The sequence below is a fragment of the Scylla paramamosain genome, unplaced genomic scaffold, assembly GCF_035594125.1.
Source record: "Scylla paramamosain isolate STU-SP2022 unplaced genomic scaffold, ASM3559412v1 Contig73, whole genome shotgun sequence".
NCBI classification, from domain to species: domain Eukaryota; kingdom Metazoa; phylum Arthropoda; class Malacostraca; order Decapoda; family Portunidae; genus Scylla; species Scylla paramamosain.
The window spans coordinates 135,001-155,000 of NW_026973738.1; the positions used below are offsets into that span (position 1 = coordinate 135,001).

Below are 20,000 nucleotides of genomic sequence, written 5' to 3' on the forward strand. Positions count from 1 at the left end.
CCAAAACACCGCATAACTTACCCAGACACCCCCAGGACCCCCAAACACCCCACCATGCCTCTCTCAATCACCAGTCACCACCACCTCAGCCTCACCATCAACATGTACAGCAAGGAAGGCGCAGGGGACTCGGGCCCTGACAGACACCACACTGGGGACTACCTGGCACCCTTAGCTTCTGTAGATCTGTCCCGTGTCAACACCCCTGGCGGATCACCCTCCCCATGACCCGGCCATCACCCCGCCCTTGAGGACCCCAATTGGGAGCCCCCGGAGGACCAAGGAATGTTGCTGAGGTCACACCTGATTCCGGAATCTTGACACCCCTTCAAGATTCCGAGCCGTTTAACGAAGAGCCGCCTGACAGGTTTGTTTTGTGTGTGTGTGTAGGTTTGTACGGCTCCACTGGGTTGGGGAGTGTTGTTTGGGGAGGTGTGGTGTCAGCTGTTGTGTTCCAGAGAGGCTTGGTTCATGTTTGTGTAGGTTTGGTAAGTGTGTTTTTGCTTTATATATATATATATCTTTGGTTTTTATCTTATTGTCTTATCTTTTTCTTCTTCTTCTTCTATTTGCCTTTCTTCTTGTTCTTCTTCTTACTCATGTTTTTCTTGTTCTTATTCCTATTATTCTTCTCTTTCTGCCTCCTCGTTCTCCTTCCCCCTTCTTTCTCCTCCTCCTCCTCTGTCTTTTGTTATCCTCCTCTTCCTCCTCCTCTCTCCTCCTCCTCCTCCTCCTTCTCCTCCTCCTCCTCCTCCTCCTCCTCCTCCTCCTCCTCCTCCTAACCTCTCTCCTCTTTCCAGGTACTGCCTTGTGTTCCTGACCTTAGTTGTGCACAGAGTCTGAACACTGATGCCTCGGAATATGTTCATCACTGCCAAGAACGTATGTAGAGAGAGAGAGAGAGAGAGAGAGAGAGAGAGAGAAAGAGTTGTATTATCAATCATTCCCTATTCATTCTTTATTTCTTATTTTTGTTATTATTATTTTGTGTATCATTGAAGTGTATGTGTGTGTGTGTGTGAGAGAGAGAGAGAAGAGGACAGAATATTAAACTAATTTATCTTATATGAATTACATATAAGGGGTGATTACATATTGGGGGTGAGGGGGGGTGAGGGAGGACACGTCTGAGTTAGTGTGGGTGTGTTTGGGTGTGTTTGGAGGTTGTGTAGTGTTGTCTGGGTGTGTGTGTGTGTGTTTGCGGGTGTGTGGTGGTGTCTGGGTGTGTGTGTGTGTGTGTTTGCGGGTGTGTGTGGTGGTGTCCTGGGTGTGTGTGGGTGTGTTTGCGGGTGTGTGGTGTTGTCTGGGTGTGTGTGGGTGTGTTTGCGGGTGTGTGGTGGTGTCTGGGTGTGTGTGGGTGTGTTTGGGGTTGTTCAGAGGTGTTTGGAAGTGTAAAGGAAATGAAGTTAATAATGACTAAGAAATGAAGGAATTACAGAGAGAGAGAGAGAGAGAGAGAGAGAGAGAGAGAGAGAGAGAGAGAGAGAGAGAGAGAGATTCTAACTTAAACGTCTACTTTGATGATTGCAGAGGAAGACAGGAGGAGGAGGAGGAGGAAGAGGAGGAGGAGGAGGAGGAGGAGGAGGAGGATAAATAATTTAGTTTCTATCTGTTTTTTTTCTTTATCTCTTCCTTATCTTCTCTCCTCCTCCTCCTCCTCATCACCATCACCAGTCCTGCTAACCCATTCCCCTCCCATTACAGTTGCCATTGGGATCTTCCAGAACACAGTGTATGGGACGGCTGCCCATCTCCCATTCAACTACACGGTGGCGGTGGTGCTGGACTCGGTAAGTGATGGGTGATGGGGAAGAAATGGGTGAAGAAATGGGTGACAGGGAGAAAATAATGTTTTTTTTGTTTATTTATTTAATTTTTTTTGATGGGTAAGGAATGGGTGGTGGAGAAAATAGCGTTTTATTTATTTATTCATTTATTTATCTTCTTCCTGACCTCTTCTCCACTCAAGTAAACTATATCATGTCCCACCAATTCTCTCTCTCTCTCTCTCTCTCTCTCTCTCTCTTGAAGTTTTCTATTATTTTCTCTCAAATTAAAGAGGGGTGGTGGAGTTTGACCTCTCTATACCTCACCTGCCTATCACTGAAACTTTTGAATGGAGTTTACTTTAGGAGATACTAGCAGGTTAGGTGGTCACAGATATACCTCTCCTAGGTGAATTTACCGAGTAATTGAAATAACTATGTTTTCAGTTTGGTCTCCCACACACACACAGACAAAATTAAGTCTTTAAAAATAACGATATAATTGCTAATATCTTGTGTGGAGTAGGTAATGTAGGCTTCACACATAAACAAACTTGAGTCTTTAGAGAATAAGTTATAATTCCTAATATCTTGTGTGGGAAAATGTTTTGGATTCATTTTAATTAAGTCATCCTCACCCATAAAACAAAGTTGAGTTAGAGGATATGATAAACAACAGATTATATCAAGCATTTATCAGACTGAAATGTGTTAGGCTTGAATACTGTAAAATGTTTTGGGACCGTAAGTAAAGCAGATATGTAAAGCCAGGAGTGTTCTAGAGCAAACAGTTTTTATCTTAAGTACAGCCACTGGGATTATGTGTGTAATGAAGATTTGTAGACCAAGAAATTCCCCCATCCACCCAAATAAAAAAAAAAAAAATTATATAATTGGATTGGTTCATCATTAACACTGTCACTAAGGCATTACAAAATAAGAACATGAAAAATTAATAATGGGAAAAATACGAAAAAAAGCCAGAGATAAATGCTAACATAACCATAACAAAGAAAACATTTAAGCCCGCGGTCTCTTCCCCTAGTAAGTCACATAGCGCAGGTCAGGAATGGCTTGGCTTCAAAATGTGGCTTTTTTTTCCTGCTCCCTCCTTCAGCTGCACTTTTCCCGCGGTGAGTAGAAAGATTAAGGTTAAGGGAATGTACAGATGCCTCGGTGTGCACTTAAATAGAGGAATTGTGGAAATACAGAATAGATATTTGTTTCCATTTGGGATTCTGTTGGTTTCTTGAGATTAATGAAGTTTTTGTTAGGAATTTGTCACTATAAGTAGCATATCCCATCAATGCAAGCTCATGAAAGACTGTCTACATTTAAAACCTTAATTTCTTAATAACAGGCTGCTGTGACTTGTATAAGGTTATTAATTTGATACTGCATGGCAAGATGTGTAGCAATGGGTGATCTTTTACCATTTCACTGTGACACAAAGCAATTAGCAGTGCCAGAAGCAATGTGTGGAGTCCTTATAAGCATAACTGTAACACAAATTAATAACTGGGAACCCATTTTGACTAAGCCATAAGCCCAGTCATCCTGGGACCACATTCCTTCATGAGTGGCACCAGGTTAGGTGGTGGTAGTGGTGGTTAGGTTAGGTTAATGACTCCCTAGGGTGTGTGTGTGTGTGTGTGTGTGTGTGTGTGTGTGTGTGTGTGTGTGTGTGTGTGTGTCTGTGTGTTATATATGCTTGTTTTTTTTTATTTTTTATTTATTTTTTTTTTTTTTTTTTTTTTTTTAGGGTGTGATATAAAATTTCAGTTTAACAAAGTACATGCAATGTTGCTTTTTTTGTTCCTGTGCCCCAGTCAAGCTTGAGTAGCTGGCTTGAGAGAGAGAGAGAGAGAGATGAACCACTTTTCACATTCCTTGTCTAAGAATGTCTAAGAATTGTCTAAGAATGAGAATTAGAATATTATGAAAACAGGGCTTTGCTGAGGTCATTAACCTAACCTAAACTACCTTCATTAACCTCCTTCATTAACCTAATTTAACCAAAAATGACCTAGCCTAACAAGTACAAGTTTGCAAGTATTCACTAAATTAACTTGTACCAGGAAGGCCTCGTGTCTCGGGTCACGTCAAAGGAACACTTCAAGGGAATATTCATGAGGTGTGTGTGTGTGTGTGTGTGTGTGTGTGTGTGTGTGTGTAATAATAATAATAATAATAATAATAATAATAATAATAATAATAATAATAAACGGTTTATTCTTTAGGCAGTCAACAAACTGAAAATGTACATTGGTGGTGGGGAAATACTTGACATTAATCCTAAAGGTAAGTCAAATCTAGAAGAGACTATTGATTGATGGCTCGCACCATGGTGGGAATCACACTGAGTCTGTACCGGTCCTTACGTGGCACCTTTAGGGGCGTCATCTTATTGTGGTGTCTGGTGGCACGAGTAGGCCGAGGCGCATCAGGCGGGCAGCATGTTTCTGAGACGTGTGTGTGTGTGTGTGTGTGTGTGTGTGTGTGTGTGTGTGTGTGTGTGTGTGTCTGTGTGTGTGAGAGAGTGAAAGAGAGCTTATTTTCTTGTTAGGTGAGGTGAGTGTAGGTTAGGTTAGGTTAGGTTAGGTTCAAGGAAATATTCATGAGGTGTGTGTGTGTGTGTGTGTGTGTGTGTGTGTGTGTGTGTGTGTGTGTGTGTGTGTGTGTGTGTGTGTGTGTGTGTGAGAGAGAGGTTGTTTTGTTGTTATGTGAGGTGAGTGTAGGTAGGTGTTATGCAGACTGTATATTGAAATATTTCAAGGCAGCTGTGTTATTAATATGCATTGAATACACATTGACACATTGATATGGTGTTATTTGGGAGGGACTAAAGGGCATTTTAATATAATTTTAATGTTAATTTATGGGTGCAGCTAACTAAGGTTTTGTACATTGGAGAGTGTCGGGCTGCATTCATATCCTGTGTGGTGCCTCACCTTGCATTGTACTCATATTCATTCCAGACAAATAGCCAACCTTTGAACAAGAAATAACGGGTTCAAGCTTGAAAAATTTAGGTTTAGGAAGGAGATAGGAAAAAATTGGTTCTCAAATAGAGTGGTAGATGAGTGGAACGGACTCAGTAATCATGTAGTTAGTGGTAGGACACTAGAGAGCTTTAAGAGAAGATTAGACAAGTTTATGGATGGGGATAGCAGATGGAAATAGGTAGGAGTGTTTCATACAGGGACTGCCACGTGTAAGCCTGCTCGCTTCTTGCAGCTTCCCTTATTTCTTATGTTCTTATGTTCTTATGTGATTGTATGGATGGCATATGAATTATTTAATGATCATCAATGTGATTTTCAGACACACTTCAGTCACAAGATGAATGCAGTCAGCTACAGCATGACATAGACAAGCTATAGACAGTTGAGAGAGGAAGAAGTCAGTGGCACCCTCACCTCAGACAAGACAAAGCTAACAATTGATAATGAAAGGTGACATTATTCTCTTTAAAGGACTCTATTATTATTGTACCCATGAAAGCTGTTCTATTTTTTATTTATTTCTCTGTATTATAAGTATTTTGTATGTAAACTCCGATCACAATCTCATATCTTTATCTTGTCCTATCACTCCAATCCCTCCTCAGGATCCCCCTAAGTGAAGGTGCCTCTGGCGTTTTGCCTCTGCTAGTTGGGGGGACCTGAGGAGGTATTTTGCTGATTTTCCTTGGAATGACCACTGCTTCCGTGTCAGAGAGCCGTCTTTGTGTGCTGAGCGCATAACAGAGGTGATAGTGTCTGGCATGGAGGCGTACATTCCTCACTCTTTTTCTCGTCCTAAACCTTCTAAACCTTGGTTTAACACAGCTTGTTCTCGTGCTATACATGATAGAGAGGTGGCCCACAAAAGGTACTTAAGCCTTCCATCACCAGAATCTCATGCACTTTATATTTCTGCCCAGAACCATGCCAAGTATGTTCTCCAACTAGCCAAAAACTCCTTCATTAACAGAAAATGTCAAAACCTTTCAAGATCTAACTCCCCTCGTGATTTCTGGCATCTAGCCAAAAACATCTCCAATAACTTTGCTTCTTCTTCTTTCCCTCCTCTATTTCAACCAGATGGCACCACTGCTATCACATCTATTTCTAAAGCTGAACTCTTCGCTCAAACCTTTGCTAAAAACTCTACCTTGGAGGATTCTGGGCTTGTTCCTCCCTCTCCTCCACCCTCTGACTACTTCATGCCACCTATTAAAATTCTTTGCAATGATGTTTTCCATGCCCTCGCTGGCCTAAACCCTCGGAAGGCTTATGGACCTGATGGGGTCCCTCCTATTGTTCTCCGAAACTGTGCCTCCGTGCTTGCACCTTGCCTAGTCAAACTCTTTCAGCTCTGTCTGTCAACATCTACCTTTCCTTCTTGCTGGAAGTTTGCCTACATTCAACCTGTTCCTAAAAAGGGTGACCGCTCTAATCCCTCAAACTACCGTCCTATTGCTTTAATTTCCTGCTTATCTAAAGTTTTTGAATCTATCCTCAACAGGAAGATTCTTAAACATCTATCACTTCACAACCTTCTATCTGATCGCCAGTATGGGTTCCGTCAAGGCCGCTCTACTGGTGATCTTCTGGCTTTCCTTACTGAGTCTTGGTCATCCTCTTTTAGAGACTTTGGTGAAACTTTTGCTGTTGCCTTGGACATATCAAAAGCCTTTGATAGAGTCTGGCACAAAGCTTTGATTTCCAAACTACCCTCCTATGGTTTCTATCCTTCTCTCTGTAACTTCATCTCAAGTTTCCTTTCTGACCGTTCTATTGCTGCTGTGGTAGACAGTCACTGTTCTTCTCCTAAATCTATTAACAGTTGTGTTCCTCAGGGTTCTGTCCTGTCACCCACTCTCTTCTTATTATTCATAAATGATCTTCTAAACCAAACTTCTTGTCCTATCCACTCCTACGCTGATGATACCACCCTGCACTTTTCCACGTCTTTTCATAGACGTCCAACCCTTCAGGAGGTAAACATATCATGCAGGGAAGCCACAGAACGCCTGACTTCTGATCTTTCTAAAATTTCTGATTGGGGCAGAGCAAACTTGGTATTGTTCAATGCCTCAAAAACTCAATTCCTCCATCTATCAACTCGACACAATCTTCCAGACAACTATCCCCTCTTCTTCAATGACACTCAACTGTCCCCCTCTTCTACACTGAACATCCTCGGTCTGTCCTTTACTTATAATCTGAACTGGAAACTTCACATCTCATCTCTAGCTAAAACAGCTTCTATGAAGTTAGGTGTTCTGAGACGTCTCCGCCAGTTTTTCTCACCCCCCCAGCTGCTAACTCTGTACAAGGGCCTTATCCGTCCATGTATGGAGTATGCTTCACATATCTGGGGGGGTTCCACTCATACTGCTGTTCTAGACAGGGTGGAATCAAAAGCTTTTCGTCTCATCAACTCCTCTCCTCTAACTGACTGTCTCCAGCCTCTCTCTCACCGCCGCAATGTTGCATCTCTAGCTGTCTTCTACCGCTATTTTCATGCTAACTGCTCTTCTGATCTTGCTAATTGCATGCCTCCCCTCCTTCCGCGGCCTCGCTGCACAAGACTTTCTTCTTTCTCTCACTCCTATTCTGTCCACCTCTCTAACGCAAGAGTTAACCAGTATTCTCAATCATTCATCCCTTTCTCTGGTAAACTCTGGAACTCCTTGCCTGCTTCTGTATTTCCACCTTCCTATGACTTGAATTCCTTCAAGAGGGAGGTTTCAACACACTTATCCACCAATTTTTGACCACTGCTTTGACCCTTTTAGGGACTGGCATTTCAGTGGGCATTTTTTTTTATTAGATTTTTGTTGCCCTTGGCCAGTATCCTTCCTACATAAAAAAAAAAAAAAAAAATAAGGGAGGCTGTAATACTTTGCAGCGGTGCCTGAGAAGCGATGCCTTCACCCACGCAGTTTTCACCACGATGGAGGAGTGCCCACACTTCCAGGACCTTACTGTTAAGAGGTTCCTGAAGACCCTACTTGAGCACAACCGCCGAGACATTCTCTCCAAGCTGGAGAAGTTTGTGCGCCTGAGTGAGTCGCTTCAGTGTCTTGGCGAACATAACAACATGAGAACATGAGGGGAGCTGCAAGGAGCCATCAGGCCTGCACATGGCACTTCCTGAATTGAATGTGTCTACTTATTTCCACTTATCCCTATCCCTAGATTTGTGTATCTTCTTTTAAAATCTCCCTAGTGACTCAGCACTAACAACCTGATTACTGAGTCTGTTCTTTTCATCCACCACTCTTTGAGAATTAGTTCCTTCCACTCTGCTGCTTTGACTGGCCACTACTGCATGAGCCTGTCTTGACTCCCTGACATCTCAGTCACTTGATTCAAATGTCTGATTAATTAGTTATAATAAATCAATTGGAAGTTTGTTTGATAAGACTGTGGGCCTGTGTAGCCATGGAAGATATTGACTATTGAAATCTTGAGAACACTGTGTTGAAATCTTTCACATTATTCACAGAGCCAGGGAGTGATGCTGCTAAGACCTTCACTGTCTATCCAGAGGGATCCGCAGGTGCTGGTGGTGGAATCTTGCTTAGACAGTGTGGATGGCAAGCAGTCAGGGTTCCAGTCAAAGGTGGTGGTGATCCATGCCCAGGACACCAGGGAGGATGCACTGCAGGTGGGTCAGTCAGTCAGGCTGTGCTGGCAACCTTAGCTCAGGGAAAGAGATGGAAATGCTAGGGGTATCTTAATTTCATTCCTTCATTCACTTGTTGAGTGGAGGTGTACTTCACATAGTTTGGACCAGATCTAATTGACTGGTGACCTGACTGGTGAGCTGAGGGGGAAGGGACCTGCTGGAGTTATCTCACTTTCATTCCTTTACTCACTAGCTGACAGGTGTGCTTCACACAGTCAGATCTTGGTGGTGGGAATGCCTCAACTTTACTCATTAGCTGACAGGAGGAACAAATTAAATTAGTTTGGAGCAGATCTGAAGATAAGGAAATTCCTTGTGTTGTGAGATGCCATGATTTTGCTTGGCATAAGAGAATAAGTTTACATATTTTCCAGTAAGATGTTGATGATCCCTGTAGAAGTGACTTGCTTTGTATTGGTTCCAGGAAGTCTGCTTCACTGGCGTCATTTATTACCTAGAGAGAGCCTTCATTATTGGTTTGATTCTTCCCACAGCTTGCATCTCAGCTGAGGAATCCCATGGAGGGCAACAGATTGTATGTGTTGCTTCTGCAAGAGTCTAAGAAGAACACACAAGTTAAGAGCAGCCTGAGGTGTGATCCATGGAACAGCATCCACAAGTGGTTCATCAAGGTACATAAAGACTCCATCCCACCTTGTCTTGACATGGGGATGATGCAAGTCAGTGTGTGCTGGTATGTGTGTGTGTGTGTGTGTGTGTGTGTGTGTGTGTGTGTGTGTGTGTGTGTGTGTGTGTGTGTGTGTGTGTGTGTGTGTGTGCCATTTCTCCAAAAGGTGACACATTATCTTTCAGAATGGCTTCACTCCTGCAAAACAACTGTGTACTTTTCTCTCACAAATCCACACACAGCAGGAACATTTTCCTAAGAGGATGCTGTTCTTATGTGTTGCAGTGCTGTGTCTCTCACTTTCAACAAGCTCTAGTGGAAGTTAAGGGGAGTTTCAATAGTGTTTTTATGATTTGAATGACTGAACATTGGTGACATTCCTCAGGTTGACGCTGTGCTGCCGGTACTGTCGCCTCAGCTTCTGCGTCAGATTCAGAACAGAGACTTCAGCAGAGAGAGTGAGTGGGAGAAACGCTACAACCGCTTTGCCCACTCGATGATGCTAGACCAGCATGTGGAGTACGGGAGCAAGAATGGGTTCTGCCGTGCCGTTTGTCCTGCCAGATTCCCGGAGGAGGTTGGTGATGCCTCCACTTGCATGTCTTTTCTGTATTTTGTATAGACCTGTTTGTATTTTACAGGATTAAGTCAAATTCTGTTTGGATGTATGTGACCAGCTGTGCTGTGTCTGACTGTCCTTTTCCACTAGGGACTGATGGGGCTAAGAGTGTGAATGATGTCTGTGTGTGTGTGTGTGTGTGTGTGTGTGTGTGTGTGTGTGTGTGTGTGGGATTGCCAGCTTTTTTTTTTTTTTTTTTTTTTTTTTTAATGTATGAGTGACACTGGCCAAGGGCAACAAAAATCTTATAAAAAAATGCCCACTGAAATGTCAGTCCCATAAAAGGGTCAAAGCTGTGGTCAAAAATTGATGGATAAGTGTCTTGAAACCTCCCTCTTGAAGGAATTCAAGTCATAGGAAGGTGGAAATACAGAAGCAGGCAGGGAGTTCCAGAGTTTACCAGAGAAAGGGATGAATGATTGAGAATACTGGTTAACTCTTGCATTAGAGAGGTGGACAGAATAGGGGTGAGAGAAAAAAGAAAGTCTTGTGCAGCGAGGCCGTGGAAGGAGGGGAGGCATGCAGTTAGCAAGATCAGAAGAGCAGTTAGCATGAAAATAGCGGGAGAAGACAGCTAGATATGCAACATTGCGGCGGTGAGAGAGGGGCTGAAGACAGTCAGTTAGAGGAGAGGAGTTGATGAGACGAAAAGCTTTTGATTCCACCCTGTCTAGAAGAGCAGTATGAGTGGAACCCCCCAGACATGTGAAGCATACTCCATACATGGACGGATAAGGCCCTTGTACAGAGTTAGCAGCTGGGGGGGTGAGAAAACTTTCGGAGACGTCTCAGAACACCTAACTTCATAGATGCTGTTTTAGCTAGAGATGAGATGTGAAGTTTCCAGTTCAGATTATAAGTAAAGGACAGACTGAGGATGTTCAGTGTAGAAGAGGGGGACAGTTGAGTGTCATTGAAGAAGAGGGGATAGTTGTCTGGAAGGTTGTGTCGAGTTAATAGATGGAGGAATTGAGTTTTTGAGGCATTGAACAATACCAAGTTTTCTCTGCCCCAATCAGAAATTTTAGAAAGATCAGAAGTCAGGTGTTCTGTGGCTTCCCTGCGTGATATGTTTACCTCCTGAAGGGTTGGACGTCTATGAAAAGACGTGGAAAAGTGCAGGGTGGTATCATCAGCGTAGGAGTGGATAGGACAAGAAGTTTGGACCTAGTTATGGTTTATAGGAGTGGAGTAATCTCATGGTATCCCATCTCTATATGTGTCCAGTTTGGCCTTAAAAATATGGACTGTTACAGCATTGACGTCTTGCTGAAATCATTACATTTGTTCACACTTCTGAGGAAAACTTTACTCCTTGATGTCTCTTCTACAGTTAACTTTCTTCAGCTTCTTACTGTGTCCCCATGTACTCTGTATATCTAAAGTTATTAAACATTCTTTTTCCACATTTTCCATACCATTTATCATTCTATACATGTTTATTAAATTCTCTCTCTCTCTCTCTCTCTCTCTCTCTCTCTCTCTCTCTCTCTCTCTCTCTCTCTCTCTCTCTCTCTCTCTCTCTCTCTCTCTCTCTCTCTGTGCTTCTGTTTTTCCACCTTCCTATGACTTGAATTCTTTGAAAGGTGAGGTTTCAAGACACTTATCCTCCAATTTTTGACTCTTCCCTTTTGCAGAGATCTCCATTCTTGGAGATTTAAATGTTCATCACCAGCTTTGGCTTTCCTCTCCCTTCACAGACCATGCTGGTGAACTAGCCTACAACTTTGCTGTCCTCCATGACCTAGAGCAATTGGTGCAACACTCTACTCTTATTCCTGACAGTCTTGGAGATACACCCAACATTCTTGACCTTTTCCTGACCTCTAATCCTTCTGCTTATGCTGTCACCCTTTCTTCTCTGTTGGGCTCCTCCGATCACAATCTCATATCTTTATCTTGTCCTATCACTTCAATCCCTCCTCAGGACCCCCCTAAGTGAAGGTGCCTCTGGTGTTTTGCCTCTGCTAGTTGGGGGACCTGAGGAGGTATTTTGCTGATTTTCCTTGGAATGACCACTGCTTCCGTGTCAGAGACCCGTCTTTGTGTGCTGAGCGCATAACAGAGGTGATAGTGTCTGGCATGGAGGCGTACATTCCTCACTCTTTTTCTCGTCCTAAACCTTCCAGATCTTTGTTTAACACAGCTTGTTCTCGTGCTATACATGATAGAGAGGTGGCCCACAAAAGGTACTTAAGCCTTCCATCACCAGAATCTCATGCACTTTATATTTCTGGCCGAAACCATGCTAAGTCTGTTCTCCAACTAGCCAAAAACTCCTTCATTAACAGAAAATGTCAAAACCTTTCAAGATCTAACTCCCCTCATGATTTCTGGCATCTAGCCAAAAATATCTCCAATAACTTTGCTTCTTCTTCTTTCCCTCCTCTATTTCAACCAGATGGCACCACTGCTATCACATCTATTTCTAAAGCTGAACTCTTTGCTCAAACCTTTGCTAAAAACTCTACCTTGGAGGATTCTGGGCTTGTTCCTCCTTCTCCTCCACCCTCTGACTACTTCATGCCACCTATTAAAATTCTTTGCAATGATGTTTTCCATGCCCTCGCTGGCCTAAACCCTCGGAAGGCTTATGGACCTGATTGGGTCCCTCCTATTGTTCTCCGAAACTGTGCCTCCATGCTTGCACCTTGCCTAGTCAAACTCTTTCAGCTCTGTCTGTCAACATCTACCTTTCCTTCTTGCTGGAAGTTTGCCTACATTCAACCTGTTCCTAAAAAGGGTTACCGTTCTAATCCCTCAAACTACTGTCCTATTGCTTTAATTTCCTGCCTATCTAAAGTTTTTGAATCTATCCTCAACAGGAAGATTCTTAAACGTCTATCACTTCACAACCTTCTATCTGATCGCCAGTATGGGTTCCATCAAGGCCGCTCTACTGGTGATCTTCTGGCTTTCCTTACTGAGTCTTGGTCATCCTCTTTTAGAGATTTTGGTGAAACTTTTGCTGTTGCCTTGGACATATCAAAAGCTTTTGATAGAGTCTGGCACAAAGCTTTGATCTCCAAACTACCCTCCTACGGTTTCTATCCTTCTCTCTGTAACTTCATCTCAAGTTTCCTTTCTGACCGTTCTATTGCTGCTGTGGTAGACGGTCACTGTTTTTCTCCTAAATCTATTAACAGTGGCGTTCCTCAGGATTCTGTCTTGTCACCCACTCTCTTCTTATTATTCATTAATGATTTTCTAAACCAAACTTCTTGTCCTATCCACTCCTACGCTGATGATACCACCCTGCACTTTTCCACGTCTTTTCATAGACATCCAACCCTTCAGGAGGTAAACATATCACGCAGGAAAGCCACAGAACGCCTGACTTTTAATATCCAACTAAGCCTTGAATCCATGTATACTTTATGCATTTACCGTCTCCTCATCCAGACTATTCCATACATCAATAGTTCTATATGAGAAATTATATTGTGACATCTCTTCTACAAGCACTCCTCCTCAGCCTCTTCCCGTGTCCTCTAGTGTCCCGTGTATCCCAGACCATTAAACCGCTTCGGTCCACCTCCTCTGCTCCCTCACATGCTATATATATGGCAATCAAGTCTCCCCTTTCTCTCCTCTTTTCCAACATTGGTAGACGTATTCTTGCCAGTCTCTCTTCATATGACAAGCCCCTTATACTTGGTACCATCTTCATAGCTGCTCTCTGAACTCTCGAACTTCCTTATATCCTTTTTCTTGTATGGCGACCACACTACTGCTGTATATTCTAGTCTAGGTCTTATCAGTGACACAATTCAGCCGGATCCTCACACACTTGACCATTCACCTTCAATCTGCTTATTCCTTCTTTATTTTTCATTTTGCTGTTCACATATCTGAAGAATAGTTTTGGTTCCTCTTTGCATTTGTCCATTACATCTTTCTCATAATTTTTCCTTTCTTCTCTAATAACCCTTACATATTCCTCACAGGAGGAGGCAGTAGACACCTGCCGAAACGATAATTACTCCCAGTGAGGTCTAAAGCACTGTTCAGGGGATGCTGAGAACTTATCATTAAACCCAAACCTTTGCTATAAAACTATACCTTAGTCGATTCTGGGCTTGTTCCTCCCTCTCCTCCACCCTCTGAATACTTCATGCTACCTATTAAAATTCTTTGCAATGATGTTTTCCATGCCCTTGCTGGCCTAAACCCTCGGAAGGCTTATGGACCTGATGGGGTCCCTCTTGTTGTTCTCCGAAACTGTGCCTCCGTGCTTGCACCTTGCCTAGTCAGACTCTTTCAGCTGTGTCTGTCAACATCTACCTTTCCTTCTTGCTGGAAGTTTGCCTACATTCAGCCTGTTCCTAAAAAGGGTGACCGTTCTAATCCCTCAAACTACCGTCCTACTCGTATTGCTTAAATTTCCTGCCTATCTAAAGTTTTTGAATCTATCCTCAACAGGAAGATTCTTAAACATCTATCACTTCACAACCTTCTATCTGATCGCCAGTATGGGTTCCATCAAGGCCGCTCTACTGGTGATCTTCTGGCTTTCCTTACTGAGTCTTGGACATCCTCTTTTAGAGATTTTGGTGAAACTTTTGCTGTTGCCTTGGACATATCAAAAGCTTTTGATAGAGTCTGGCACAAAGCTTTGATCTCCAAACTACCCTCCTACGGTTTCTATCCTTCTCTCTGTAACTTCATCTCAAGTTTCCTTTCTGACCGTTCTATTGCTGCTGTGGTAGACAGTCACTGTTCTTCTCCTAAATCTATTAACAGTGGTGTTCCTCAGTGTTCTGTCACCCACTCTCTTCTTATTATTCATTAATGATCTTCTAAACCAAACTTCTTGTCTTATCCACTCCTACGCTGATGATACCACCCTGCACTTTTCCACGTCTTTTCATAGACGTGCAACCCTTCAGGAGGTAAACATATCACGCAGGGAAGCCACAGAACGCCTGACTTCTGATCTTTCTAAAATTTCTGATTGGGGCAGAGCAAACTTGGTATTGTTCAATGCCTCAAAAACTCAATTCCTCCATCTATCAACTCGACACAATCTTCCAGACAACTATCCCCTCTTCTTCAATGACACTCAACTGTCCCCCTCTTCTACACTGAACATCCTCGGTCTGTCCTTTACTTATAATCTGAACTGGAAACTTCACATCTCATCTCTAGCTAAAACAGCTTCTATGAAGTTAGGTGTTCTGAGACGTCTCCGCCAGTTTTTCTCACCCCCCCCAGCTGCTAACTCTGTACAAGGGCCTTATCCGTCCATGTATGGAGTATGCTTCACATGTCTGGGGGGGTTCCACTCATACTGCTCTTCTAGACAGGGTGGAATCAAAAGCTTTTCGTCTCATCAACTCCTCTCCTCTAACTGTCTTCAGCCTCTCTCTCACTGCCGCAATGTTGCATCTCTAGCTGTCTTCTACCGCTATTTTCATGCTAACTGCTCTTCTGATCTTGCTAACTGCATGCCTCCCCTCCTTCCGCGGCCTCGCTGCACAAGACTTTCTTCTTTCTCTCACTCCTATTCTGTCCACCTCTCTAACGCAAGAGTTAACCAGTATTCTCAATCATTCATCCCTTTCTCTGGTAAACTCTGGAACTCCTTGCCTGCTTCTGTATTTCCACCTTCCTATGACTTGAATTCCTTCAAGAGGGAGGTTTCAAGACACTTATCCACCAATTTTTTGACCACTGCTTTGACCCTTTTAAGGGACTGGCATTTCAGTGGGCATTTTTTTTTTATTAGATTTTTGTTGCCCTTGGCCAGTATCCTTCCTACATAAAAAAAAAAAAAAAAAAAAAAAAAAAAAATCAATGTGATTTTCAGACACACTTCAGTCACAAGATGAATGCAGTCAGCTACAGCATGACATAGACAAGCTATAGACAGTTGAGAGAGGAAGAAGTCAGTGGCACCCTCACCTCAGACAAGACAAAGCTAACAATTGATAATGAAAGGTGACATTATTCTCTTTAAAGGACTCTATTATTATTGTACCCATGAAAGCTGTTCTATTTTTTATTTATTTCTCTGTATTATAAGTATTTTGTATGTAAACTCCGATCACAATCTCATATCTTTATCTTGTCCTATCACTCCAATCCCTCCTCAGGATCCCCCTAAGTGAAGGTGCCTCTGGTGTTTTGCCTCTGCTAGTTGGGGGGACCTGAGGAGGTATTTTGCTGATTTTCCTTGGAATGACTACTGCTTCCGTGTCAGAGAGCCGTCTTTGTGTGCTGAGCGCATAACAGAGGTGATAGTGTCTGGCATGGAGGCGTACATTCCTCACTCTTTTTCTTGCCCTAAACCTTCTAAACCTTGGTTTAACACAGCTTGTTCTCGTGCTATACATGATAGAGAGGTGGCCCACAAAAGGTACTTAAGCCTTCCATCACCAGAATCTCATGCACTTTATATTTCTGGCTGGAACCATGCCAAGTCTGTTCTCCAACTAGCCAAAAACTCCTTCATTAACAGAAAATGTCAAAACCTTTCAAGATCTAACTCCCCTCGTGATTTCTGGCATCTAACCAAAAATATCTCCAATAACTTTGCTTCTTCTTCTTTCCCTCCTCTATTTCAACCAGATGGCACCACTGCTATCACATCTATTTCTAAAGCTGAACTCTTTGCTCAAACCTTTGCTAAAAACTCTACCTTGGAGGATTCTGGGCTTGTTCCTCCCTCTCCTCCACCCTCTGACTACTTCATGCCACCTATTAAAATTCTTTGCAATGATGTTTTCCATGCCCTCGCTGGCCTAAACCCTCGGAAGGCTTATGGACCTGATGGGGTCCCTCCTATTGTTCTCCGAAACTGTGCCTCCGTGCTTGCACCTTGCCTAGTCAAACTCTTTCAGCTGTGTCTGTCAACATCTACCTTTCCTTCTTGCTGGAAGTTTGCCTACATTCAACCTGTTCCTAAAAAGGGTGACCGTTCTAATCCCTCAAACTACCGTCCTATTGCTTTAATTTCCTGCCTATCTAAAGTTTTTGAATCTATCCTCAACAGGGAGATTCTTAAACATCTATCACTTCACAACCTTCTATCTGATTGCCAGTATGGGTTCCGTCAAGGCCGCTCTACTGGTGATCTTCTGGCTTTCCTTACTGAGTCTTGGTCATCCTCTTTTAGAGATTTTGGTGAAACTTTTGCTGTTGCCTTGGACATATCAAAAGCTTTTGATAGAGTCTGGCACAAAGCTTTGATCTCCAAACTACCCTCCTATGGTTTCTATCCTTCTCTCTGTAACTTCATCTCAAGTTTCCTTTCTGACCGTTCTATTGCTGCTGTGGTAGACAGTCACTGTTCTTCTCCTAAATCTATTAACAGTGGTGTTCCTCAGCGTTCTGTCACCCACTCTCTTCTTATTATTCATTAATGATCTTCTAAACCAAACTTCTTGTCTTATCCACTCCTACGCTGATGATACCACCCTGCACTTTTCCACGTCTTTTCATAGACGTGCAATCCTTCAGGAGGTAAACATATCACGCAGGGAAGCCACAGAACGCCTGACTTCTGATCTTTCCAAAATTTCTGATTGTGGCAGAGCAAACTTGGTATTGTTCAATGCCTCAAAAACTCAATTCCTCCATCTATCAACTAGACACAACCTTCCAGACAACTATCCCCTCTTCTTCAATGACACTCAACTGTCCCCTCTTCTACACTGAACATCCTCGGTCTGTCCTTTACTTATAATCTGAACTGGAAACTTCACATCTCATCTCTAGCTAAAACAGCTTCTATGAAGTTAGGTGGTCTGAGACGTCTCCGCCAGTTTTTCTCACCCCCCCAGCTGCTAACTCTGTACAAGGGCCTTATCCGTCCATGTATGGAGTATGCTTCACATGTCTGGGGGGGTTCCACTCATACTGCTCTTCTAGACAGGGTGGAATCAAAAGCTTTTCGTCTCATCAACTCCTCTCCTCTAACGGACTGTCTTCAGCCTCTCTCTCACCGCCGCAATGTTGCATATCTAGCTGTCTTCTACTTTTTCTTCTTTTATTAATCCCCCTCCTCCTCCTCCTAATAACCCATACCACACACAATAACCGAGCCTTTTACTTTCAGACCAGCAGCAGCAGCACACAAGAGGTGTTTTCTGTATGATGATGATAATGGAAAAAAGGATGTTATAAGCAGGGCAACGTAATGAAATTCAGTGAATGGACGTGTGTGCGTGGCTGCAATCACTATGAAATTAAGTTGAAAATAAGAAATATATTACTTTACAGAAAGGAATGCTTAGAGTGAATGAAATTACTGTAATGAATGAATGGAAATAAAGTTGTGAGTCATTAAATGATTAGGAAAAGAAGCTGTGAATAGGTGCATTATTGTTATTACTGAAAGGAAGAATATTTGTAGGATATGTCATGTATATTATCAAAGTGTTTTCATTCTTACTTTCTTCTTTCTCTTTCATCTTTTCTTAGTATATTTAAGTGAATTTCTCTCTCTCTCTCTCTCTCTCTCTCTCTCTCTCTCTCTCTCTCTCTCTCTCTCTCTCTCTCTCTCTCTCTCTCTCTCTCTCTCTCCAGCCATCTCTTCTCTCTCCTTCCATCTTTTTCTTAGTATATTTAAGTGAATTTCTCAGATCTCTCTCTCTCTCTCTCTCTCTCTCTCTCTCTCTCTCTCTCTCTCTCTCTCTCTCTCTCTCTCTCTCTCTTTCTTTTTCTTTCTTTCTTTTTCTTTCTTTTTCTTTCTCTCTCTCTCTCTCTCTCTCTCTCTCTCTCTCTCTCTCTCTCTCTCTCTCTCTCTCTCTCTCTCTCTCCAGTAGTCAGTAGTCAGTGAGGAGGTAGTAGCAAGTAGTGTTCAAGTAGCCTTAGTAATAGAATAGTTTGGCTTGCATGGCAGTGGTTAAAACATTGTTGGGGTGAGACCACTTGCTTCATATGAGCCAAATGGGGTGACTCCTCCCCTCCCCACCCCTCCCTGTCAATCTGTGGGTGAGTGTTGCCCATGCACCTTTAAGGAGATCAAATTTGAGAGGTACATTTTGCTTATTCCTTCTGATTATGCAGGATTCAACCATTAATTTCATCTCTATAAAACTCTATGGGTTTCACTTGCCATAGACTTGTGGGATGAAACAAGGGAGAGCATTTTGCAGTCTCTTTTTTTCATCTGTGTTACAGTCTATGGGTTTCACCTGCCCAGGTTGGTGGTGGTGGGGTGGGGTGGGGTGGGGGAGTTCTAATACTCTGAGGGGAGCCCTGCTGTAGGTTGTCAAAAGAAAAATTTATTATTATTATTTTTTTTTATTGATTTTGTTATTGTTCTCAAGTTCTCAGTATTATTAAAACCAGCACTAACATCTTATTTTACAGATCAATCAATCAATACTATTTCCAATAAATATTTACTAAATGTTATTGTTTTATTAACACTCAAACTACATTAATGATGAGATGAGTAGAGAGATTTTGTTTTGGGGTGAGGGAAAAATTGTGCTTTTGTGATTTAGAAGGAAGCATAAATTGTGTGTTTTGTTGAGTTAAAGGGTAATTTTAGTAACTTGAGAAGACAAAGGAAGAAATTGTGTTTGTGATTTGTAATAAACACAGGATGAGGCAGAAATGTGTGTGTGTGTGTGTGTGTGTGTAAAAATACATTTAAATGACATAACAGTAATGAAACCCAACTCATTGAATAGAATACCATTAGCCATTATTAATTGCAATCAATTTTCTTACTAAATTTACAAGTAGATAATTAAAGTTTAAAACACAAGTAAATTAACTTAACCCATCTATTAATAACACCATTAGACTACTAAACATTATATCAATTACATCCACCAGTAATTACAATACTACCCATTATTACCATTACACCAATGCATCTCTCTCTCTCTCTCTCTAATAATATTGGCAGAGAGAGAAAGGAGTTTTATTTATTATTGTTAATTATGATTATTATTATTGTTATCACCGTTAGATTAAAAGCAGTGGCACATTAAAAATCACCGGTATTAATTACAGTACAATTTTTCTTTATTACATCATTACAATATAAATGTGATGATTCTGGTAAAGTAAGTGAGGAGAGAAGAAATTCAAGGAAAGCTGGGGCTCTTCATTGCACTCCTTACTAAGTGACCTTCCTCTCGGACTCTCTGTCACTAAGTCCTAGACATCTTAAGGAGAAAAGTGACCTCTCTCAACATCTGGCCTCACCTGAAATAAGAGGTTAGTTTTTTAATCACCAGTACTACTACTACTACTACTACTATTACTGCCCTTAAATTACCCCATAATAAACACAAGAACAGAGGAGGAGGAAGAAAGGGAAGCCACTGTTATTTATATATTAATT

At 42.2% G+C, this 20,000-nt stretch overlaps 1 protein-coding gene and 1 long non-coding RNA gene across 5 annotated transcripts in view; one reads left to right on the plus strand and one right to left on the minus strand.

Moving 5' to 3' along the window:
- LOC135098686 (uncharacterized) overlaps positions 1–18,220 on the plus strand; it is an 18,295-nt gene extending 75 nt beyond the window's left edge. Inside the window, exons 1-10 of one of the 4 annotated variants that reach the window (XR_010267273.1) lie at positions 1–367; positions 801–882; positions 1,705–1,790; positions 5,091–5,221; positions 7,665–7,821; positions 8,265–8,426; positions 8,942–9,079; positions 9,461–9,652; positions 15,504–15,634; positions 17,754–18,220. The exon at positions 1–367 is cut by the window's left edge and continues 75 nt beyond it. Coding sequence is in view for 1 of the 4 variants with exons in the window: in XM_064001082.1 (XP_063857152.1) it covers positions 8,277–8,426; positions 8,942–9,079; positions 9,461–9,652; positions 17,754–17,792 (519 nt within the window). In the remaining 3 variants the exon portion in view is untranslated. Of the gene's footprint in view, positions 368–800; positions 883–1,704; positions 1,791–2,801; positions 2,900–5,090; positions 5,222–7,664; positions 7,822–8,264; positions 8,427–8,941; positions 9,080–9,460; positions 9,653–15,503; positions 15,635–17,753 lie in introns of those variants that run through there. The other 3 variants (XR_010267274.1, XR_010267272.1, XM_064001082.1) reach the window with 3 other exon arrangements.
- A 781-nt stretch (positions 18,221–19,001) lies between these two features.
- Positions 19,002–20,000, minus strand: part of LOC135098688 (uncharacterized) — a 7,291-nt gene continuing 6,292 nt past the window's right edge. The window contains exon 3 of the long non-coding RNA XR_010267277.1: positions 19,002–19,861. This is a non-coding gene — a long non-coding RNA (uncharacterized LOC135098688). The remainder of the gene's footprint in view (positions 19,862–20,000) is intronic.